This window comes from Oryctolagus cuniculus, chromosome 12, assembly GCF_051225735.1.
Source record: "Oryctolagus cuniculus isolate XC-2025 breed Fujian yellow rabbit chromosome 12, ASM5122573v1, whole genome shotgun sequence".
NCBI classification, from domain to species: Eukaryota; Metazoa; Chordata; class Mammalia; order Lagomorpha; family Leporidae; genus Oryctolagus; species Oryctolagus cuniculus.
This window is the reverse complement of record NC_142878.1, coordinates 80,957,825-80,978,238: the sequence shown is the minus strand read 5'-3', so window position 1 is coordinate 80,978,238 and position 20,414 is coordinate 80,957,825. Positions and strand designations below refer to the sequence as shown.

The window sequence follows — 20,414 nt, the reverse complement described above, 5'->3', positions numbered from 1 at the left end:
AATGTAATTGTGATTAGTATTAGTCAAGAGGACAATTGTAATGGTCAGTCATTGGCCCCTCTGGTACACTGACAACAGTCCAGTTTCCCCAAATATATGGTCACTAGGCTGTTAACCAAGAACCAGAAAACATCCATACATCCTTATGTCAGTGTAGGTGAGGTACCAGGAGCAGGTCAGCCAACAATCATGAGTGCAGAGTCTCAGTCCTAGAACAGTGTTTGGTGGTGTTGGGAGGTAGGGAGCAGTCTTGGAGAAAGCCACTTCCTCTTCAGTACCTAAAGAACATAACCAGGTACACACAGTGGGATCAAGCAGTGCCAGGGAAGCGGGAGGATTTTGTTAAACAAAGTCTATGTTAGAAACTTATATGAGGAGGTCTTCAAAAAATTCATGGAAATGCATACTGTGAAAAAAGCTGTGCATGGATTTCAAACGTTTTACACAAAAATAAATGTTTCCATTCTGTTTTCAGTCAACTTTTTATAGTCCACTTGTATAATCTTATTCTGGGAAAGCTTGGGTATTTTATGATATGGTGTGTCAAACTTAAACATTTAAATAATCAAGACAGAATGAACCTGCTTTGAAATGGGGGAGGCAGGTAAAGAAACAGCAGAGGAACTATGTTTAATCAGACTATCTTGTTGCAGATCTTTGGTCCTGTTCAGGAAATTCTGAGGTTTAAGACTATGGATGAAGTTATTGAAAGAGCCAATAACTCAGACTTTGGACTTGTAGCAGCTGTTTTTACTAATGACATCAACAAGGCCCTCACAGTGTCTTCTGCAATGCAAGCTGGGACTGTCTGGTGAGAACAGAGTCTGTTTCATGGTCCTGGCCATAATGAATGCCACTGGTGGCAAAGGGGCCTTAGGATTCTTACAGGACAGCGTGAAATAAGCGAACATCCTCCAGAAGGGTGGGGAAGACCAAGGGGAACCAAACTTTTCCTGAGAAGGGATACCTTCCTTATTGGTATCAGGAAATAGATGTAAATTTTGAATTACAAATTTTCATTGGAAAAAAAGGGATGAAAAACTAAAGCTTTTAAAAGAAATATGCCAGTGGGATTATTTCTGAACAGGCATAATTCATATTAACTCACAATACTATGTTTTCTTCTTTTAGGATCAATTGTTACAATGCCTTAAATGCCCAGAGCCCCTTTGGGGGATTCAAGATGTCTGGAAATGGGAGAGAAATGTAAGTGTCCAAGTTGCTGATGCCCAAGAGAAATAGGGACTGTGAATATCAGCACGGAGGAGTACTCACGGAATAGTTTAACTCTCTTAAACTCATCCACTCCTTAACATTTTGTTGAGTACCTACTGCTTGCTATAATATAACTTCTACATATTACAGAAATGAGCAGGAAACATGCTTTATGCTAACTACTGTGTATCAGAAATTCTACCTAAAGACTATTATAAAAGAAAGCCAAACATCTTGTAAATACAGAGGAAAAAATCAATTTTGTCTACTACGTATCAAAGAAGATTTCATAGGAGAAATAACATTCCAGTTTTTCAGGAGCAGGCACTCCAGGCTGAGGGACCAGCAGGAACAAAGGCATGAGGGAGCTACAAATAGAGTCATCAGGGAACAGAACAGAGTTGGGTGTGCTAAAACCAGAGGTCATCAGCTGCAAGACCAAGGGGCAAACCTAGCCTGTAGAAAAGCTTTGTTTTGCCTCCACAAAATTTGAGAATCTTTAACTGACATTCTGAGATATAGTGGCTGTACATAACACCTAGACTTCTTTCTTATTTTTATTCTCCCTAACAAAATCACTGATGCTGAGAGCTCTACAGTTTGCCACACTTCCCCACCATCCCTGTTGCGTCAGGGGGCTGAATGTTCATTGCCATTTATTTTACACCCACCCAATTCATTACCCCCCTCCCCTGCTCAGCCCCCACAGGTTCTGTGAGTTTGGAATTGCAGGGTTAGGGCATAGGAATGATGGAGGGGAATTGTTGAATATACACATGGAAAGGTTGGTTTAATCCACATCCTACAGGCTTGAAAGGAAATTCTTTAGGAGCTGAGGAGACACAAGAAATTTTTAAGCCTAGGATTCCTGGCAGAGACATAGAGGAAGTCCATAAACGATTTTGCAATAACAGTAATAGATGTTATCTTACCCCATTTGAGTTACAGTAACAAAACACTTCAGACATGGTAATCTGTAAACACTAGAACGGCATTGCTCACAGCTCTGGAAGCTGAGGAGTGTAAGTTCAAGGTGCCAGAATACTAGGTGTCTGAGGAGGGCTTGTTCCTTATAGATGGCACCTTCTGTGTCTTTATGTGGTAGATGGGGCAAGGGACCTCATCTGAACCCCCTTAAAAGGGCACTAATCCCATTTATGAGGATGGAGTCCTCATGATTTGTTCCCTTCTAAAAGGTCCTACTTTTTATTACTGTCCCATAAAATATTAGATTCCAACATACAAATTTTGGGGGACACAGACATTCAAACCATAACAGTTATTATTGAATACATGTAAGTTGATACTTGGCCTTATGCTAGCTTCTTTTTAAGCATTGTCTTTAAAGCATTTGATTTTAACAGTGACTTGAAGTCATAAATACACTCAGTGCTCAGTGTTACCATACAGATGGCCTAGATGAGTAGCTAGGTTACAGTGTTTCAGCAGCTTGTCCATTTCACAGCAAGTCAGTAGCAGATCTGAATTTCCAATCTCAGTGACTTGAAATGCACTTAACTCATGTGAGATCCAACTAGGTACACCTAGAAACCAGCACCAGGGACATTTTGGGGACAGGGTTATAGCTAGGGATGCTAGAGACCTCAAATATACATTGTCACAGAGGTAGACTAAAGGGAGATCTTAGGGAGACTTCAGTGTAAATTGAATTTCTCAATGGCATTCACAGGATGGTTGATAGCCAGGATCCTCTTGAGCTGAAGCACACCTTCATCCAGGGAAAAAAAAAAAACAAAAAAAACAAAAAAAAACAAAACACTTTCCCTCAGTATGAAAGGAGTTGATATATACTTTCTAAATCCTGTGACTCATAGAGGCAACATCTCATGCCCATTCCCCCACCATTACTGAATATATGTTTTTGAGTAATGTTTAGTTCACAAGTATTGAGCATAAACTATGTACAGAGCATTGTGTTTGATCTGTAGGGAAAGACTCAGCTAGTGGGTACTTGGTTGTGTAAATGAAGTATATAATATTAAAGAATCGGAAGAATCCCAGAAAACACTGCAGAATGACAGAGGAAATGTGAGCTGGAGGTGTCTGGGAAGTCTTTAGATGAGATCTAGTACAGGGATGGGAATCGGCCTTTCAAAGACAGGAACACTTGAGCAGGTGAAAGAGAGAGGATCTTTTCGGCATTGGCGGGTAAAGCAAGGTAGCAGTGGTGAAAGATGAGTAAAAGCATCGGATAAATGAGTAAATGAATGTAAATGAGTAAAGGCGTCGTGGAAGAAATAAGCATGGTGTTTGGGGAAAGTGCCTTGAACCCACAGACTGGAGCAGAGGATTCCATCTTTCAGGTCCTGTAGGCAGCACTACGTGGCTCCTAACTATTAAACCTTTAGGTAGGCACAGCTTTAGGCCACATGTAGTTTTGACAGTCACATTGCTCAGATAAAAATCCTGACCCTACTGCTTACCACCTGTGCAACACTGGACACATTATTTAAGGTTATTAAGCTTCAGCATCCTTGGCTACAAGAGGGGAGTAACTTCAGAGGGTTGCTGGGAGGGTGAAGTGTTAGGTTAAGCAAGCAAAACATCCAACAGAGCATTTAGAAAGCATTAGCTTCCATCATCATTGATCAAGTAGATGACTTTGTAGGTCATTTTTTAAAAAGACCATTTTTTATTTATTTGAAAGAATGACAGAGAAGAAGACAAAGAGACAGAAAGAGAGCTTCCATCCACTGGTTCACTCCCCAAATAGCCACAAAGTTTGAGGTTGTGCCATCCTGAAGCCAGGTGCCAGGAGCTAGGAACTCCATCTTGGTTTCTCACATGAGTGGCAGGGACCCAAGTAATTGGGCCATCTTCTGCTGCCTTCCCAGGCACATTAGCAGGGAGCTGGATTGGAAGTGGAGCAGCCAGGACTCAAACAGTAAGCGGCCACGTAAGTTGCTGTGCCATGAACACTGGTGCCCATTCTTTTTCTTAACAAGCACTTTGGAAGTGTAGCAGAGGCTTTCCTAAATTCCAGCTGACATCACAAACTTATGCTCTACCTGGTAGTGCCAGAGAGGAACTGTTCTCACTCGAACCTTTGCTCTGGCCGTCAGTGCCCGAGACTAGTTTTGTAGCCAGAATCCACAGCCAGTCTGCTTCCTGTTTGCTCAGTTGTTAGTGCCCTCTGTCTTTTATCAACTCTTCATGTGCTCCAGGTATCTTTCCTGCCCTCGCACACAGCCTTCACTTTCTGCTGCTGCTTTTCAATATGCATTCCATTGTTCTTTCATTTCCTGTCTCTGTGTCTACTCTCTGGGTCTCTGAAATGTTGGGACAGTCGCTGGCTCTGGGAATACTGCTCGCACTGTTTTGTTATGGATCTTCAACAGGGTGAATCACCAGCATAAAATAAACTGTTATAAATGATCACTAGTGGATGGAGCCTAATCGCAGGCTAGCCCCCCATCCCTCTTCATGGGCAGGCCCCCTGCCAAGATCCAGGCTTGTGACACTGTCCAGGTGTGGTCTGTTTCCATCAGAAGGGTCCCTTTGCCTAGACAGATAGTCAGGGAGACAGTTTGGCTGAGTCAGAGTCACCATCACAGCGGTCTCCAAAGACTTAAGAGCAGCTTCTCCCTGATTGTCTCAGAGGCACCACCAGGATTTGGCCTTTACAGTGCAGTTTAAAAGCAATTAGGAAATGAAAAAATAATAATAATAAAAAAAAAACAATTAGGAAGTGGACTCACTTCATCTTGTGTAAGTCACATGACTCTTTGTCTCTACTTACCCCAAAACATGTAGTGTTTTCTCTTCCTTGAATGACCTGGTGGTAGGAAACATTTCACGCAGAAGAACCTGCTAAGAAGAACCTGGTCCCCATCTTCTGTCTCAGCTTGCACATCCCCTGAAACTCTACCTAACTCTGCGTCTGGACAGCACCGTTTGTCTCAAGGCCTGCAGAGTCCGTGTGGCCTGGGTCTCTGACACCTTCCTGCCCTCCCTTGTAGGGAGCAGAGAGGGGAAGCAGCACTTCCAGAAATGCGCTCTGAGGATGGCTGACGTGGTCCCCTAGTTCCCCCACAGAGAGCTATGGGGAGGGCTGCCCCCTGCAGGTTATCTGGTGGATTGGCCTCTCATTCCAGGGGTCAGAAACTTGAGCAGAGCTCTGGGCTCTGCCTGACCAGCTAATTCCATCTGTTTCACTCTTCCCATCACTTTCCTCACTTCCTCATTTAAGCTTCCCCTGAGATATTGGGTGGTAAAGTACAAGCTATAAAATATGTGTCACAAACCAGGGGAATGAAAGGAAAACTGTGAAACTCAGCATTCTAAAAACTAACAGCACAGGCTGTGAAAACGAGGAGCATTATTAAAACACTCGAAATCGGGGCTTCTTAAAGTGAGTATGTGGGGGAGTTATGCACACATACGTGCACATGGGTGCATGTGTAGTGTGTGTGTGCAAGAGAGACGTCACCTGCAATCCGGGGATGGGATTGTTAAGCATACCTATCTGGGGACCCACACTCGGAGACTGATTTAGTAGCTCTGGGCCAAGGCCCAGGATATGCATTTTTAACAAGCTTCTGGAATGGTTCTGCTGCAGGTGGTCTGGGGGCCTTTCCCTGAGAAATGCTGCTGCAAGCCAAAGGAAAGGCAGGGAAACACAGAGCCCAAACAGAAAGCCTTATTTGTTGAGTGGGCGAGTGTGACCGAGCGAACGTGTTACCGTGTGTCTAGCTGTGCCACATTTGCTCATCTGAGGGAAAGTAACGCAGTCTACTGAGAAGCAGGAACCCAGGCTTCTAATCGTGTCTATGCCCCGATGCATTGTCCAGGTGGGAAAGTGACCCTCCAAAGACACGGGGGCATGTCTATTAGGATACAGGGCTCTTCCTTCTGCACTGTGGGACTGTGTGTGCCATACAATTTAATTGGAGGAAATAGATTTCAGAGAAAGACTCTGGAGTGAGGTGGTGAAATTACTGAATAACCCAAACTTCAGGATTTTTGGAGACCTTCCATCAGGATTTCCCAAGGTGTGGATCAAATGGCCACCTGTATTCCAGTCTCCCGGGTCCTGCCCCAGACCTGGTAAAACACTCTTTGAGGGAGTGAGGAGGCATCTACATTTAAGCAGGCCCCTTAGGTGATGCTTATGTGTGGTGAGCTTCAGGAACTGCTGCCAGAGAGGTGAGTGGGCACCAGATAGAATCCTTCATCCTGTTAGCGACAGAGCTGGGTTGGAGCTCCTGGTCCTCTATCCTTTTTCCACTGCAAGCTGCATTGGTCACACTGCTCTAAGACCTCGCACTGGCTTGCTTTCTTACCAGGGGCCCGTGGGCGGTCGTTTTGGTGGCGAATTTGAGTTCCCATCTTTCTCACAGCAGGCTGTGTTTAGATTGCTACCCAGCCCCGGAAGGGAACGCCTCCAGCCCGGCAGTGTTCTGCATCACATCCCACACGCAAAAACTGTGGGTCTCAGTGGAAAGAAGTCTTCTACAAGTGGTCTGGCCCTGTAGACTGCCTTGCATTCTCACAACCCAGTTAGGGATCCAAGTGGGAGGAAAGTGTGGTGCAGGGTCTGCTTGCATGCCCAGGCCGGGAAGCCAGAGGGAGTAAGCTACTTCCAACAGGAGGCACGTGGTGTCCTTGCTGAAGAGGCACGTTTGGAACTGCCCAAGGGCAGGAAACAGTGCAGTGAGAGCCAGAGCTGCGCTGGTGATAGACTCGGTGCCTGGAGTCAATGAGGAAGTATACAATGAGGACAAGCCAGTGTGCTCTTCACATTTCTCGGAGTGAAATAACCTATCCAGACTAGCAAGCAGCTTCCCCGGTCCCCCTCGGAGACCCCTTCATGTCCTAGAGGGGCCCAGGCAACTCAGGTGCCCCTGGCACGCAGAGGAGCTACTGGCAAAGCAGGTAGAGTCTTGCACAGGGTCATGGGGGTTCCTGGAAGGAACCAGAACGAACCAGTCCCAGCAGGTCTCCCTGGTAAAGCCCAGTTATGGTCACTCTGTACCTCTTGTAACTTGCCATTTGAAAGGCAGCCTTCCTCCAGCCTTTCGGTGTCAAGTGCATCTCTAAGTGTTCTTTATTTTCCCAGGTGGAGAAGAGTATGGCAGTAGGGTGGAAGTGGAGAAGGGGGTAGGAAAAAGATCTGCCCTCCCTCCCTTCCTCAGTCATCAGGTGCCACCTTTGGGCCTCCTCTATAGGTGACACAGTGTGGGGGTGGACCAGGAGTGGTCAGAAAGCAAATAGCAAGCTGCAGCCCAGTGGGGAGACGCAGCTCCTGCGGGGATGGAAAGTGCGGCGGGGGCCCGGGGCTCTGCGACACAGGAGGAGGAGGCGCCCAGGGAAAGCTTCGCCAACTTTTTAAAAAGAGTAGAAGAAAAAAAGTTTTGTCGTTAAAAAATAAATTGGAACATGTTGGATTTTACACTGCAGCGAGGAAGAGAAACACAATGACAGTGAAGATGAGGATGGAGGTGAGGAGACAGGTGGAAGAAAGGGAGGCTCGCAGCAAGCAGGCCTCGTCACACAGGCAGCACCCTTGTTTCTGGACAGGACTGTCCAGGGGACCAGGGAGGGTGGGGTCTCCTGTCACCCTGCAGCTACTCTCCCTCTCAGTCCCCAACGCCTACAAGCTCACGTGCTCCAAGACCAGCACAAAGCTGCTCCATGGTAATGGCTCAGTCAGTGTTTGTTGATTGAATGAATGGTAATCCTTGATCCACGTCAGAGATCCCAGAGAGGAAGTGGTCAAAGCAGAATCTCAGGGCTAGGCTGGGTGGTGGGGGCTTACTAACAGTTCCCAGGTCTGCAGTGGGCCATTATTTTTATTTCCTAAATCTTTCTCCCGACTCTGTGGGGTCTGTGGACAGTACTTATTTGGGATTGTTTTGAAAGCACTGCTGGTGATGTTTGCTTTTCTGGGGTAGACTTTTCATTCTCTTGTATTAAATACAACGACCAATGGGAAAGAATTGAGAATAGCAAACATGCAGGATCCCAACTTGGGTCTTAACCTTTTCTCTCGGTTAAAGTGGCCCAGATCTTTAGGCAGGAGATCAGAATAGAGACTTGCAGAGGGCAGGTATGTAATGGCGGGGATGGGGTTTTGGGGAGCAAAGCACATCGTCATCCTAAAGAACCGCAGCTGCCGGGTGGTAGGAAACATGGCGAGTGCATTCAGTGAGAGACCTGGGTCTGGTTCCTGGGCTGCCTGCAGTGCTCAGCCCGGGAGCACAGCCTGTGGGTGCCTGTGTGCCTTCCTGCCAAGGCTAACCCCAGGCCTAGCTCTCTGTGTGCTTGGGAGTCCTTGCCTTTCTGTGCGATGTCGTGAAGACAAGTCCAGCCTTAAGAAACGGTGACTGCTCGTGAGCTGGCCGTTCTCTGCTCCTTAGAGGATGGCAGGACTGTCCGTCCATTAGGAATTGTATGGGGAAGCTCCTAGCAGATGATCAGCCACACCTTCCCCAGACTGCTTCCATCACTCGGGGCAGCAGGCTCGGCCTCTGGTGTCTGATACTGTCTGTGTCTGTATTTCAGGGGAGAATTTGGCTTGCGGGAATACTCAGAAGTTAAGACTGTGACGGTAAAGATCCCTCAGAAGAACTCCTAAGAAGGCCGCGGAAGAAGGTGAAGGCAGCCTGCACGACTCTCCCTCTCTGCTTTTTCTGTAGGACCCAGCTCTCAGGAATACAAAGTTGAGCCACAGTCCTGATTTAAAGATGGAAATGATAACGTGCAGGCCAGGCAGATACCGCACAACTAGAGCAAACCAGCTGGGCATGGTTTCTTGGCACTCTGTAAGGGGTCACCCAAACGACACTAAACATGGAGGAAAGTGGGGTCAAGGTCAGACACAAATGCCAGGAGCGCTGGGGCGCAGCAAGTATCTCCTTCTGGAGCAAGGGATGGGATAGGGAGCTCTGTTGTTTGATGCCTTTTGCCGCAAAGAACCTTCATCTTGGGAAAAGGCGGCCTTGCCACTGTCTTCATTTTATTCCCTTTGGGCTCTCCTCCCTCACGCACCCTCCCTGTCCTCCAGCGAATTCTCAGCTGAGCTCATTTTGGGGCAAATGTTTGGGCCGGGAACAATTTTCCAAAGTTTTGCAGCCAAATTACCATTTCATGTTACCCATTTCTTCAAAGCAAAACATGAAGTGGTTTTAGTTAGAGTCAGACCAGACTGCAGATGCCAGGAGCTGGTGTACTACAGTTGTTCTAAGAAGTTAAAACTTGGTGTATTCCTTCCCCAGTGTGGTTTTCTTATGCTTCTACATAACATGAGTGCAAGGAGACCAGGATGATGGAGATCAGAAGTCCCCATCCGTAGTTCGCAGCTTCTGAGCCTGGTGTGTGTGTGTCTGTGTGTGTGTGCGCACACTACTTTTTTCTTGGTTATTCTGGAATAAGCAGGGGGTGAGTTGTTTTTAGTAGATGGATAAGATCTTTTCCAAAGCTTATCTTAAGGCCAACCAAAAAGGCCATCCAAGTAGGCTTGAGAATTTGGGAATGCTGGATGACTTGGCAGAAATAATTCAGTCTGCAGTTCTGGCTGACAGTTCTTTCCAAGGGAGTTATTTCTGTAATTGGAATCTGTGGCACCTACTACATCCCAGCCCCCAGTGCACCAGCCTCTGCTCCTCCCAGCGCTGCAGGTGTTACTTTGACTATCATGCCTAATAAAGTGCCCTCAGTCCATTGGCAGTGACCTTGGAAAATCTGGGCAAGCCAGGGGCTTTCCTTTTCCTCTTGCAGAGTTCCAGGGTGCCACGTTCCTCCTCTGTCAGTCCCCACAACATTCTTGCCTCTCAGTGAGCGAGCGCTGGCCTGCAGAGGGGGAGACATGAAACAGGCCTGTCTCTCTTTCCTCCTAACCTCTCACTCCTCTGCTTTCCAGTGAATCCACCAATCTGATGTGGGTGATGTTAGCTTCTTTTCCTCCTTCCCTCTCCAGATGCCAAACCCAATCCAGTCTCTAGCCTAGCTGAAGATCATTTATTTAAAAGTACCAAACATAACTTAGAGTATGTGGAATATGGGATATATATATATATATATGTATATATATATAGCCTTCTGCATTGAACAGTTCAGCTTTCTAACCACACCAGTTTTCTATTTATAACCCTCTCTGTTGACGATGTTCTCAAGAAATATCTACTTCTTGTTACTTACAAATGACAATGCATTCAGCAGCCCAGTGCCGCAACAGATGCCCCATTTTTGAGTTCTTCACATGAATGTCAGTTCTCCCGTAGTGTGCCCAAGTGAACATACCCGTTAACCAACTAGTTATCTTTGAACTGCAATATAGAATGTGAAAATGAAGATTTATTTCTTTTAATTTACTTAAGAAAGAAACCTCTGTGCTAGCAATAAAGCATTTATATTGTGTACTCCTTGGGACTCCGCGGCTGTGTTTTGTTTGTAAGTCCTTGTGTCACACTAAGTGCGTTCAGGTCCGTCCCCAGCTGCTGGCTTTCTCGGCTGTGTTGCTCACCCAGATCACTGAGCAGGAATCTGGGAGGGCATTTTACCAGAATGCACTGAGGTAAACAGACACCATATTCTCTGACACTGTAAAATCCATGCGTGCCTGTCATTTTGGGCAGCAGATAAGTATAGCTATGTATCAGACATACATGAGATGACCAGTTTCATTCAGAATTCTTGCATGAAAGCAAGTGTGGACGCGTCTGTGGGGCTTGTTCTCACAAACTGACTCCCCAGTGAGAAGCCACGTTGCCTTACTTCTATTTACCAAAGTGAAATGAAGTCAAAGGCTGACAACCTGTGGAATATTTGGGGGCCTGTAAAAAGAAATCTGTAAATGGAGACCGTACAACCAGCTAGAGCTTGTTTGCTCTCTTTGTGTCGTGGGAGCTGAATTTTAGAGAAGTGGTCCCTGACCTCCGGACCAACACATCCTGCACTTCCAATTCTTCGAATCTCTACCCATGTTCTGATCAAGGGAGATAAAATCTAGACCTGCTGACCTGGCCCCAGAGTGAATCCGGCTTGGGGAAAGATGCCTTGCTCTGGATTGGGGTTCACTGTTCTGATGGTATCTTGTTCTCCAGAGGAACAGATGGCACATGGGATTCTGCAGTCCTGGAACATGGGTGAAACTGAAATGTAAGATGTAGGATGCCCAACAAGTCAACCCCATGTTCAGCACCTTGAGCTACCAGGCAGCAAATGAGAAAGAGGTGGACGTGAATAGTCATTTAAAAGTCCTATAGAGACCGGCGCCACAGCTCACTTGACTAATCCTCTGCCTGCGGCGCCGGCACACCGGGTTCTAGTCCCGGTTGGGGCGCCAGATTCTGTCCCGATTGCTCCTCTTCCGGTCCAGCTCTCTGCTGTGGCCAGGGAGTGCAGTGGAGGATGGCCCAGGTGCTTGGGCCCTGCACCTGCATGAGAGACCAAGGGTGGTGGGTGGGGCACATGGCTCCTGGCTTCAGATCAGTGCAGTGCTTGGGCCCTAGCGGCTATTTGGGAGGTGAACCAACAGAAAAGGAGGGCCTTTCTCTCTGTCTCTCTCTCACTGTCTAACTCTGCCTGGCAATAAATAAATAAATAAAGTCCTATAGAAAGCTGCCATTGTGGTATGTGTGGACAGCAGGAATCTCGAATGACGTAGATGTAACTGGAAAGTTCTTCAAGACGAAGTTTCTCAGCCCTCATCCCTCTGTGATACTAACCTAAAGGCACATGAAGACAGCCGTACAGACACCAGGAGTGAAACTATCAGAGACCCCTTCATTTTTATTAGCACTGCGAAGTTCCAGTCGTTTTTCACGTCAGCCACCTCTGGTGTTCCTATAGCACCTCTCTTCCTAAACATGTCCATGCATTCAGGCTGATGGCATCTTGTCCGTGCCATTTCAGAAAATGAAGGAAAAGAATATTAGAATGTAGAGTAAAAAAATCTCCTGTGCATTCTAGTACAACAGTAAGTGCTCAAGAAAAGAGGCTGATGAACGAGAGAAGGCAGTGGGAGAGGTAAGCGTCCAGTAGGCACAGGAGCAAGAAAACAGCATTTCTGGTGAAAGGAATAATCCGGAGAGGCACGGAGATGAGGCCACGCTTGCCATACTCCCGTGATAGGAGATGCACTGGCAAGAGCAGGCACTGCACACCGCCAGGTAGTCAGACCCCAGAGGACCCTGGAGGTCAGCCAAGGGTGGCCCAGGGTGATGTAGCAGGAAACAGAGTGGCTCATGGGTTTTGAACTGAATGCTGTTGGCAGCAGTGATCAGAGCAAAATCGTTGGGAAGAGGAAAGCTGCTTATAGGTCACTTTGGCGTCATAGTGGCTTGAGTCATGGAGAGCGAGAGAAGGGAGATAAATCGATGGAGCAGTGACTTGCACTTGATGAATGAGGAGGGTGGGTAGGGAAACAGTGCTGCCCACTACAGAAGCTGACACATGGAACAAAGCTCAGAGGAGAGAGCTTGGCTTCTGCCTTTGGACACGGAAACTGGGGTGATGAAGCGACGTTCACACAGACAGTTCCAGCAGGTGATTTAGAGAGGAGCTGGGAATTTGGCTCACGTGACTGGACGGTGGCATCGACACCATAGGACAGCTCTAGATACAAGAGTGAGAATGAGAACGAAACCAGGGCAGTGGGGAAGGCTCAGCAGAAGTGGAGGCTGTGAGCAGAGAAATGGGAGGAAAGCATGTCAGGGGTGACACCACAGACAGCACGAGGAAGAAGTCAGAGAGGGTGAGGGTAGGAGGGTGATGCGCTGAAGACATTTGAGGTGATCTCTGTCTTTATGAAGTTGGGACTGATGTGTGTGTTAGCTGAGGGAGCTAAGAGCAGCACCCTGCTCCATGGTGGGAACCATGCAGCCTTCCATGAGACTCTACCATGCCCGAGGACAGCTCTAAGCCTCAAGTCCCTTCTGAGCCATTTTGCAAAGTGACCCATCTGCTGGGAGCTATAGAGCACCTGCTGTGGGGAGCAACTGAGACTAGACTAAGTTACTGGAATTAAGACTTATTCTATGCATCTGCTCTCCCACAATATGGCGCTGGGAGAGGAGTAAACTTCGCAGCTGCCTCTCGCCAATTTGACTGATAAGCTGCAGGAGCTGATCCTGCTCCTGATTGGAGGAGAGCAGCGTGCTCGGCGTGTGGGCAGCAGAGTTGGGATTGGTGGAAGAGGACTATAAAGGAGGAGAGAAACAACATGCACCAGGAAACATCTGAAGGAACACCTGAGCAGCCCCCGAGAGAGCCGGCCGGCGGTGTGCCGCTCCCCCGTGGAAGTGGGGAAAGTGGCAGGGGGAGCCGCCCCCTCCACGGAGGTGGAGGGGTCAGCAGCCAACCCGGGAAGGACCAGCAGCAAACCCGGGAAGGGCCGAGCAGACAAAAGAACAGCGCAGGGTCTAGTGTCGTTCCTCCGCGAATGGGGGAGCGACAACCTGCCATATTCTGCTGACCCTCCATGCTCTTGTCCACTTCACAACCCCACAGGAGGAGAGGACAGGAACTCATACCTGATAAGGGCCATGTACATTAGAAGAAATTAGGTTAGCTGGCTAAGGCGGGAAAGGAGGAAACTGGCCTCGTAGTTTCTGTTCAAGGATGAGTAGAGGAGTGGGCATTTGGCACAGTGATTAAAATGCCTCTTCCTGCATCCCATATTGGAGTTGTCTGGGTTTGAGTCTCAACTCTGCTCTCAATTCCAGCTTCCTGCTGGTGCACACCCTGAGAGGCTGAAGTAGTTGGGTCCCTCCTCACATGGGAGACCCAGATTGAGTTCCTGGCTCCTGGCTTTGACCCTGGCCCAGCCCTGGCTGTTGTGAACAGTGAACAACTGGGAACAAAATCGCCATGCAGAATTTGTTAGTTCTGTATTGGTGGCATCTTGGCAGGAGGAGGGGTGCAGGTGCATCCAGAACAGAATTGCTTGTTGTCAGTTACATGAATTTATATTCTCATTTGTTAGTTTTTGAGTTTTAGGGTGTCGATTAATATTTCACAAATGTTAAACTCAGCACCAGGTAAACTTAAACGATAATAGCAATGACAAATAATAAAAAGAAAGCATTAGGAATTTAAAGTGTGAATAAAAAATGAAGATGAGGAACTAAAGTCAGAATGAGACTGGAAAATGTAAAGGACTTCAAAAAGTTTATGGAAAAATGGAATTAAAAGATAAGCATAATTCAGTGCAAAATTTTTTAAAAGTCATGCACAGTCTTTTCATAATACACATGTTCCACAAACTTTTCAAAGTCTCCATTTTCACACTACACCTTTTTTTTTTTAAATCACCCTGCTATCTAATGAGAATGGAGATTGCATACTCAGTGACCCTGAAACACTAACCCCCATCCCTCCCCCGCTGCCCAAATGTTTACCATGCAGTCACTGGCACAGGGCTGGGAACACAAAGCAAGCCAGACATGGCTCCCGCCCCCGCGTGAAGCTCACAGCCCAAGGTCACTCCACCCATAGCCAGCGGCTTCCTTTGCAATCTCACTGTAGCTGCTTCCCTGGCATATCCACTCAGTGTGTGGAAGGGTCACATGGTACCTTTCCCAGGTCTGCTGAGTGAGTAACCCATGGACAACTCTGCCCATGGCGAGTAATATGTCAGAATGAAAAGCACATTGCACCAGAGATCAGAAATGGAAACAAAAGTCCCCACTCCAGCCCCCTTATCTGTCACTCACAAGGTGCAAGTCACCCTGCAGCTGTGGCCTCCGCTCCCTCTGCAGGCTCAAGGTGGCCATCTTCACCCTGCCTGAGGACTACGCCACGCCACGCCACGCCACGCCACGCCACGCCACGCCACGCCACAGTGGGCGGATCTCTTTAGTTGATGGGAGACCCCTGCTGCACACACACGACCCTTAACAATGACAAAAAGTGGAAGAAAAATGCTTTTTTTTTCTTCGTGGGTCAGTCTGTAGGGTGTCACAGTTCATCCTGTCTCACCTCGAGGCCATCATGGAGACCCTTGCTCTCCAGACCAGGGAGGTCTCCAGGGGTCTTACTTGCCCAGAGGTCAGCCGTCATCTGACCATCTCAAGCCAGCTAAGGGTCAGGGGGATGACTGCAGCCCCGACTTTCCCTCGGGTTTCGGTCCTGGCACCCACGATGCAGACGTTCTGCAGAGTGATTACGATCCTACAGGCCCTGGCGGGGCCGTCTCTGCCACCCTGAGCGCCTCCTCCAGCACCTGCTCAGCAGTGGCGAGGAGGCGTCCACTCTGGACGGTGTGAATCCTCTTCGTAAACAGGCCCCTCGTCTGATCTTCGCCTGCTTGTTGGCCAGACTGAAAGGCAGATCAGCTTGCCATTTAGCCTTTGATGTGAAACTGCTGGGATAATGTTTCCTTTGGCCATTTATCTGTGTAACAAGGAGGAACCTGAAACCAGCGTGGCCTGGGCCCCATCACTGCTGGCGCCGGAGCATCTCCTAATGCCTTCAAGGTCTTCTGGCCTTGCTTTCCGGGTGTGTTTCTCAAGAGCATCTCATGCAGTAGATGCTATTCATCAAGAGTTGCCAAATTTCTATTGCAATGTGGTTTCCCCAGTCTAGCTGCAGATCTCCGAGTCTGGGTTCATGTTTTTTATTCTGGGCAGGATAAAAGCCCATCGATTCTAGCACACCTGCCCTGGAAAGAATAGACTCTTTGGTCCCTACTCCACCTGCAGCCAAATGCAAGTGTTCTAGGACCCTGGGACGACCTCTTTCTTTCCAGTGCCAGGAAGAAAAATTCAGTTTATGGACTGATAGGGACCTTTCCCCAGTTCCTCTTGGTTAGGCAACCCTCAAGTCTCCCATGGGAGTAGCTGAGCCGCAATGAACAAGAGCCCATAGTGCTTCTCCAGCCTGCCAGAGCTTGGCAAACTCAATGCTAGGGCCTGTCCATGAAAAAGCCAGGGACCCAGTCTCCCCTTCCTGAGCAGGTTCATTCATAAACAATACAGGATTTGTGTAAAGTTGAATATGATCCACATGCCACTTGTTAACTGGAAGAACCTGCAACAAGGCCACTTTCCTGCCCAGAACTGTTGTGTTACAGACATGCTGTGCCACCACTGGGAGTGGGGGGACAGGGGCTTCTCAAAGGCTGGGCATCGGGGAGCATGTGTGTGGGGAAGGGGCTGTCCACTCATCACACATTTTGTCCTTAAAGTTCAAGTCTAACATGCTCTAATTCCAGAAAGGGAAGTTTGTCAATAACACAAGACCCTTCTCCCGTGGGCAAAGGAACAGAATTCCAAAGCACTCCTCTCTTCACTCGCAGTGTGCCCTCGGAAAATTAGGCATCCAAACCCTCAGTTTCCTCACCTGTGGCATGGGGCCGTTCCCAGCCTCACACAGCCATCCTGAGCATGTGTGTATGGAGTGCTTAACAGAGCCCGTTAGACAAGCTCGAACAGTGACAGCAACTGATGAATCATTAGGTCAGGATTTGCTAGTGCTGTTGTCCCAAAGAGGCTGCAAATCTCACATTTGCTTGGGATCCGCTCCCAGGTGGAAGCCCCGTGGCAGGCGTCAGTGGTGGGATCAGCACCCATACTGTGGTGAATGCCAGGACGCTGGGAGGACAAGGACTGTCTGAAAACCACATGTCTGTGCCCAGGTGGTTCTGCTCCACCTGTGGCGTTACTGAGACCCAGAGGCTTTCTACCACAGGAGATGTGGCCCCGATTCCTGCTTATTTAAAAGAATAGGCAGTGAGAAGGGTAACGGGTGAGAGAGGCACACGTGAACTTGGGTGTTACCTTGTGCTGAATGGATGTTAGATGTTGAGGTTGTTACTGTTACTGCGCTCTGTTGCTGGTTATGGCCATCACCTGGCTGAAAGATCCTGAGGACTTTTTTTTTTTTGCCTGGGAAGGAAAATGACTTGCTGGATTTGGATGTGCTGGTTGAATAGAAAGGGTCTCAGGAAGGTGATGGTGACCCCTCTGGATGGGTAATTTTCCGAAAAAAAAAAAAAAAAGTCTTTTCTCCCCAAGGCTACCAAGTGTGACCCTTTGCAAGAAGAGCAGAGACCTTTCAGGGCCAGATGTTGAGAGCAGGGGCCTGAGTAGAATCAGCCAATGCTACAGAACAGCAGATGGCAACACTGAAGAACGCTCGGAACAGTTCTTTGTTGCTTGTTTGTTCCCTTTCAGTCCCCTCCCAAAACCTTATTCTTGCGAAGTAGACACAAGGCTGGCTCACGGGAAGAACTGATAACCTTAAAAAACCCTGGAAAAATAACCACACAGCAGAAACCCACTGGATACTCAAGGCTTAGCGTGGGGTGTGATGACCCAGGATTCTGATTTGGCTTTTTTTTCCCATTCTGTTCCCTCTCAAAGATAACAAATAAATTAATGCCAAAGCCACATACATATTGGGAACACTTGTCATGTTTTTTCCACTTACCCTCAATGATATCAATGGTTTTGTAATAATAAGCTTGTCATGAATTCTTTTCAGGAAATGAAACCACAGTTTTAGTCCTGTCTATTCAACACATTGTTCGGAAATGTTTTGGTAACCTTTAAAACTCTACTCCAGGAGAGAGGTTCTCAGACCCTCCAATTAAGCTCTTTCCTATTTTGAAGGTCATTAAGGCTCTGGGAGATGTGCTTATCTACACAGCTTGGAGTCAGGCATCCGTGTCTTTGGCTGTGGAGGCAGGAAGGTGTGGTGCTTTGGCGGAAGCCTTGTTCCACAGACCCCATGGTGCTGGGCCCAGCCTACCAGGGGAAGGAGTGGGAGCCTGGGGGATGCTGGCCACAGCTGCCAGCAAAGGGAGACCAGCGGAGGGCGGGGCTAAACCTGCTATGGCAGGTGCTGGGTGTGCACAGAGCTGACGTGAAGTGGGCAGGGGCCAGCCCATGGAAAAACTGTGCAAAGCTTGCAAATCGGGAGTTCGTCTCAATGTCCCTACTTGTCAGGTAGGGCTGTCTCACAACTATTAACTCATAGCAGGGGCTCAAACATGTACCCGTACATTCATACACTTAGCAGGGTCATTCAGAATAGACAAAGATGGAAGCAACCCCAGTGCCCATCGATACATAAAATCAGACACATACATATTTCTTTTTCTTCTAGGGAACCCCAAGCTCCTCGCTCCGTTCTGATCACATTGTGCTGAACTGGCACCTTTGCCACTTAGCTAGTCCTGAAGTGGCTAAAACCCTGTTCCCAGTGTCCAGAGCTACTCATTCACCAACAGTTATATATAAATGCATTGTTAGGGGCCAGCGCTGTGGTTCAGCGGGTTAACGCCCTGGCCTGAAGTGCTGGCATCCCATATGCTCACTGGTTCGAGACCCAGCTGCTCTACTTCCAATCCAGCTCTCTGCTGTGGCCTGGGAAGGCAGTGGAAGATGGCCCAAGTACTTGGGTCCCTGCACGCTTGTGGGAGACCTGGAGGAAGCTCTTGGCTCCTGTCTTTGGATCGGCGCAGCTCTGGCTATTGCAGCCAACTTGGGAGTGAACCATCAGATGGAAGACCTCTCTTTCGCTGCCTCTCCTCTCTCTGTGTAACTCTGACTTTCAAATAAAAATAAAATAAATCTTTAAAAAATTCATTGTTGATAGATAATATCATAAGATATATATTGTATGTGTAATTCAGCCTTTAAAAGGCAGGAGATTCATGCTAGAACATGAATGAACCTTGAAGACATTACACAAAGTGAGATAAGCCTGAACCCAAAAGACAACCCTTCATGCTTGCAGTATATTGAGGTGTGGAGAGCATCGTTCAGTTTGCCAGTGTAGCTTGAAGAAAGCAGGATTTAAGGGCAAGTGACCTGGTCCAAGAAAAGTCTTCTTTGTAGAGAAAAGCACAAGGGAGTCTTCAAGAAATTTATGAAAAAATAGACTATGCAAAACTATGCATGGCTTTCTGATATTTTTGCATCAAAATAAACTTGTCTTTGAATCCCCTTTTCCCAAGAACATTTTGAAGTGCCCTCCTAGAATTCAGAGAAAGATGCTAGGGGCTGGGGCCAGTGCTGTGGTCCAGTGGGTTAACACCCTGGCCTGGGGTGCCGGCATCCCATATGGGTACTGGTCGAGTCCTGGCTGCTACACTTCAGATCCAGCTCTCTGCTATGGCCTGGGAGAGCAGTGGAAGATGGCCCATGTCCTTGGGCCCCTGCACCCTCATGGGAGACCTTGAGGAAGCTCCTGCTTCAGATTGGCACAGCTCCAGTCGTTTTGGCCAATTGGGGAGTAAACCATTGGATGAAAGACTCTCTCTCTCTCTCTCTCTCTCTCTCTCCCTCTCTCTGCCTCTCCTCTCTCTGTGTAACTCTTTCAAATAAATAAATCTTAAAAAAAAAAAAAAGATGTTGGGGGCTGCAGTGAGGTGTGGGAATCTGGACACTGGAGACCAGCATTTCACCAGCAGCTCTGTTTCTAAGCAAGTAGGTGACTTGGCCCAGTCAGTGCCACTCTGGGCATTCAGTTTGCTTGTCGGTGGGATAGGGGTCAAGAGTAGGGAGGGAAGTGGTCCTTGAGGGCAATGGCTCTTGAACTTGGCATCAGAATCCCTTTTAGAAAATTGCTTAAAAACAACTGTCCCATTTCCTCTCTGGATATTCTGACTCAATCGGAGCAGGGCAGGGCCCAGAGATCTGTAGTTGTTGCTCATCTTATTTTAAATGTGAATAATTTTAGACTCTTTTGAGTGGTTAATGGCACGTATTAGGTTTAAAAGTCAAAAGCAAACACACACACATACACACGATCTTTAAAAAGTTCATGTAAAATGTGTATTATGAAAAAACTAGGAATGTAATTAAAAATATTTTGCACCAAGATAAACTTCTCTTTTCGTTCAATCTGTGCACAAACATTTTAAAGCCCCTTGGTAGTGGGAGATTTCCTTCCAATCCCTTGTCTTCGGCCTTCCAAGCTCTTTCCAGAAGCAAACCTGGAATCCCTTTCTTGGTACCATTCCAAAGATGTCATGGACATTTTTCATGTACAGCCTGAGTGCTCGTGCTGCAGCTGGTGTCCAGGCAGGCATGGCAGCTTCTCTGGGGTCTCCTTATCTCACAGCCCAGGCAGCTGGGGATTGGAGTGGCGGGGGGATGACAACAGGTCTTGTGTGTCGTACCCTTCCCTCTGCACCTGCCAGGTCCCGAGGGCCCAGCCTGTACTGGCTCGTGCTGTTTTGCTGCCCTGGGACTGGAGGGCTATGGCCATGTTCACCCCGGAGTCTCCCT

The 20,414-nt window shown here is 47.8% G+C and overlaps 1 protein-coding gene across 1 annotated transcript in view; it reads left to right on the top strand.

Moving 5' to 3' along the window:
* Positions 1 to 10,595, top strand: part of ALDH1A2 (aldehyde dehydrogenase 1 family member A2) — a 126,958-nt gene extending 116,363 nt beyond the window's left edge. The window contains exons 11-13 of the mRNA XM_002717704.6: positions 654 to 811; positions 1,132 to 1,206; positions 8,740 to 10,595. Coding sequence (XP_002717750.1) covers positions 654 to 811; positions 1,132 to 1,206; positions 8,740 to 8,812 — 306 coding nt within the window. The 3' untranslated portion in view covers positions 8,813 to 10,595. The remainder of the gene's footprint in view (positions 1 to 653; positions 812 to 1,131; positions 1,207 to 8,739) is intronic.
* Positions 10,596 to 20,414: the final 9,819 nt, after the last annotated feature.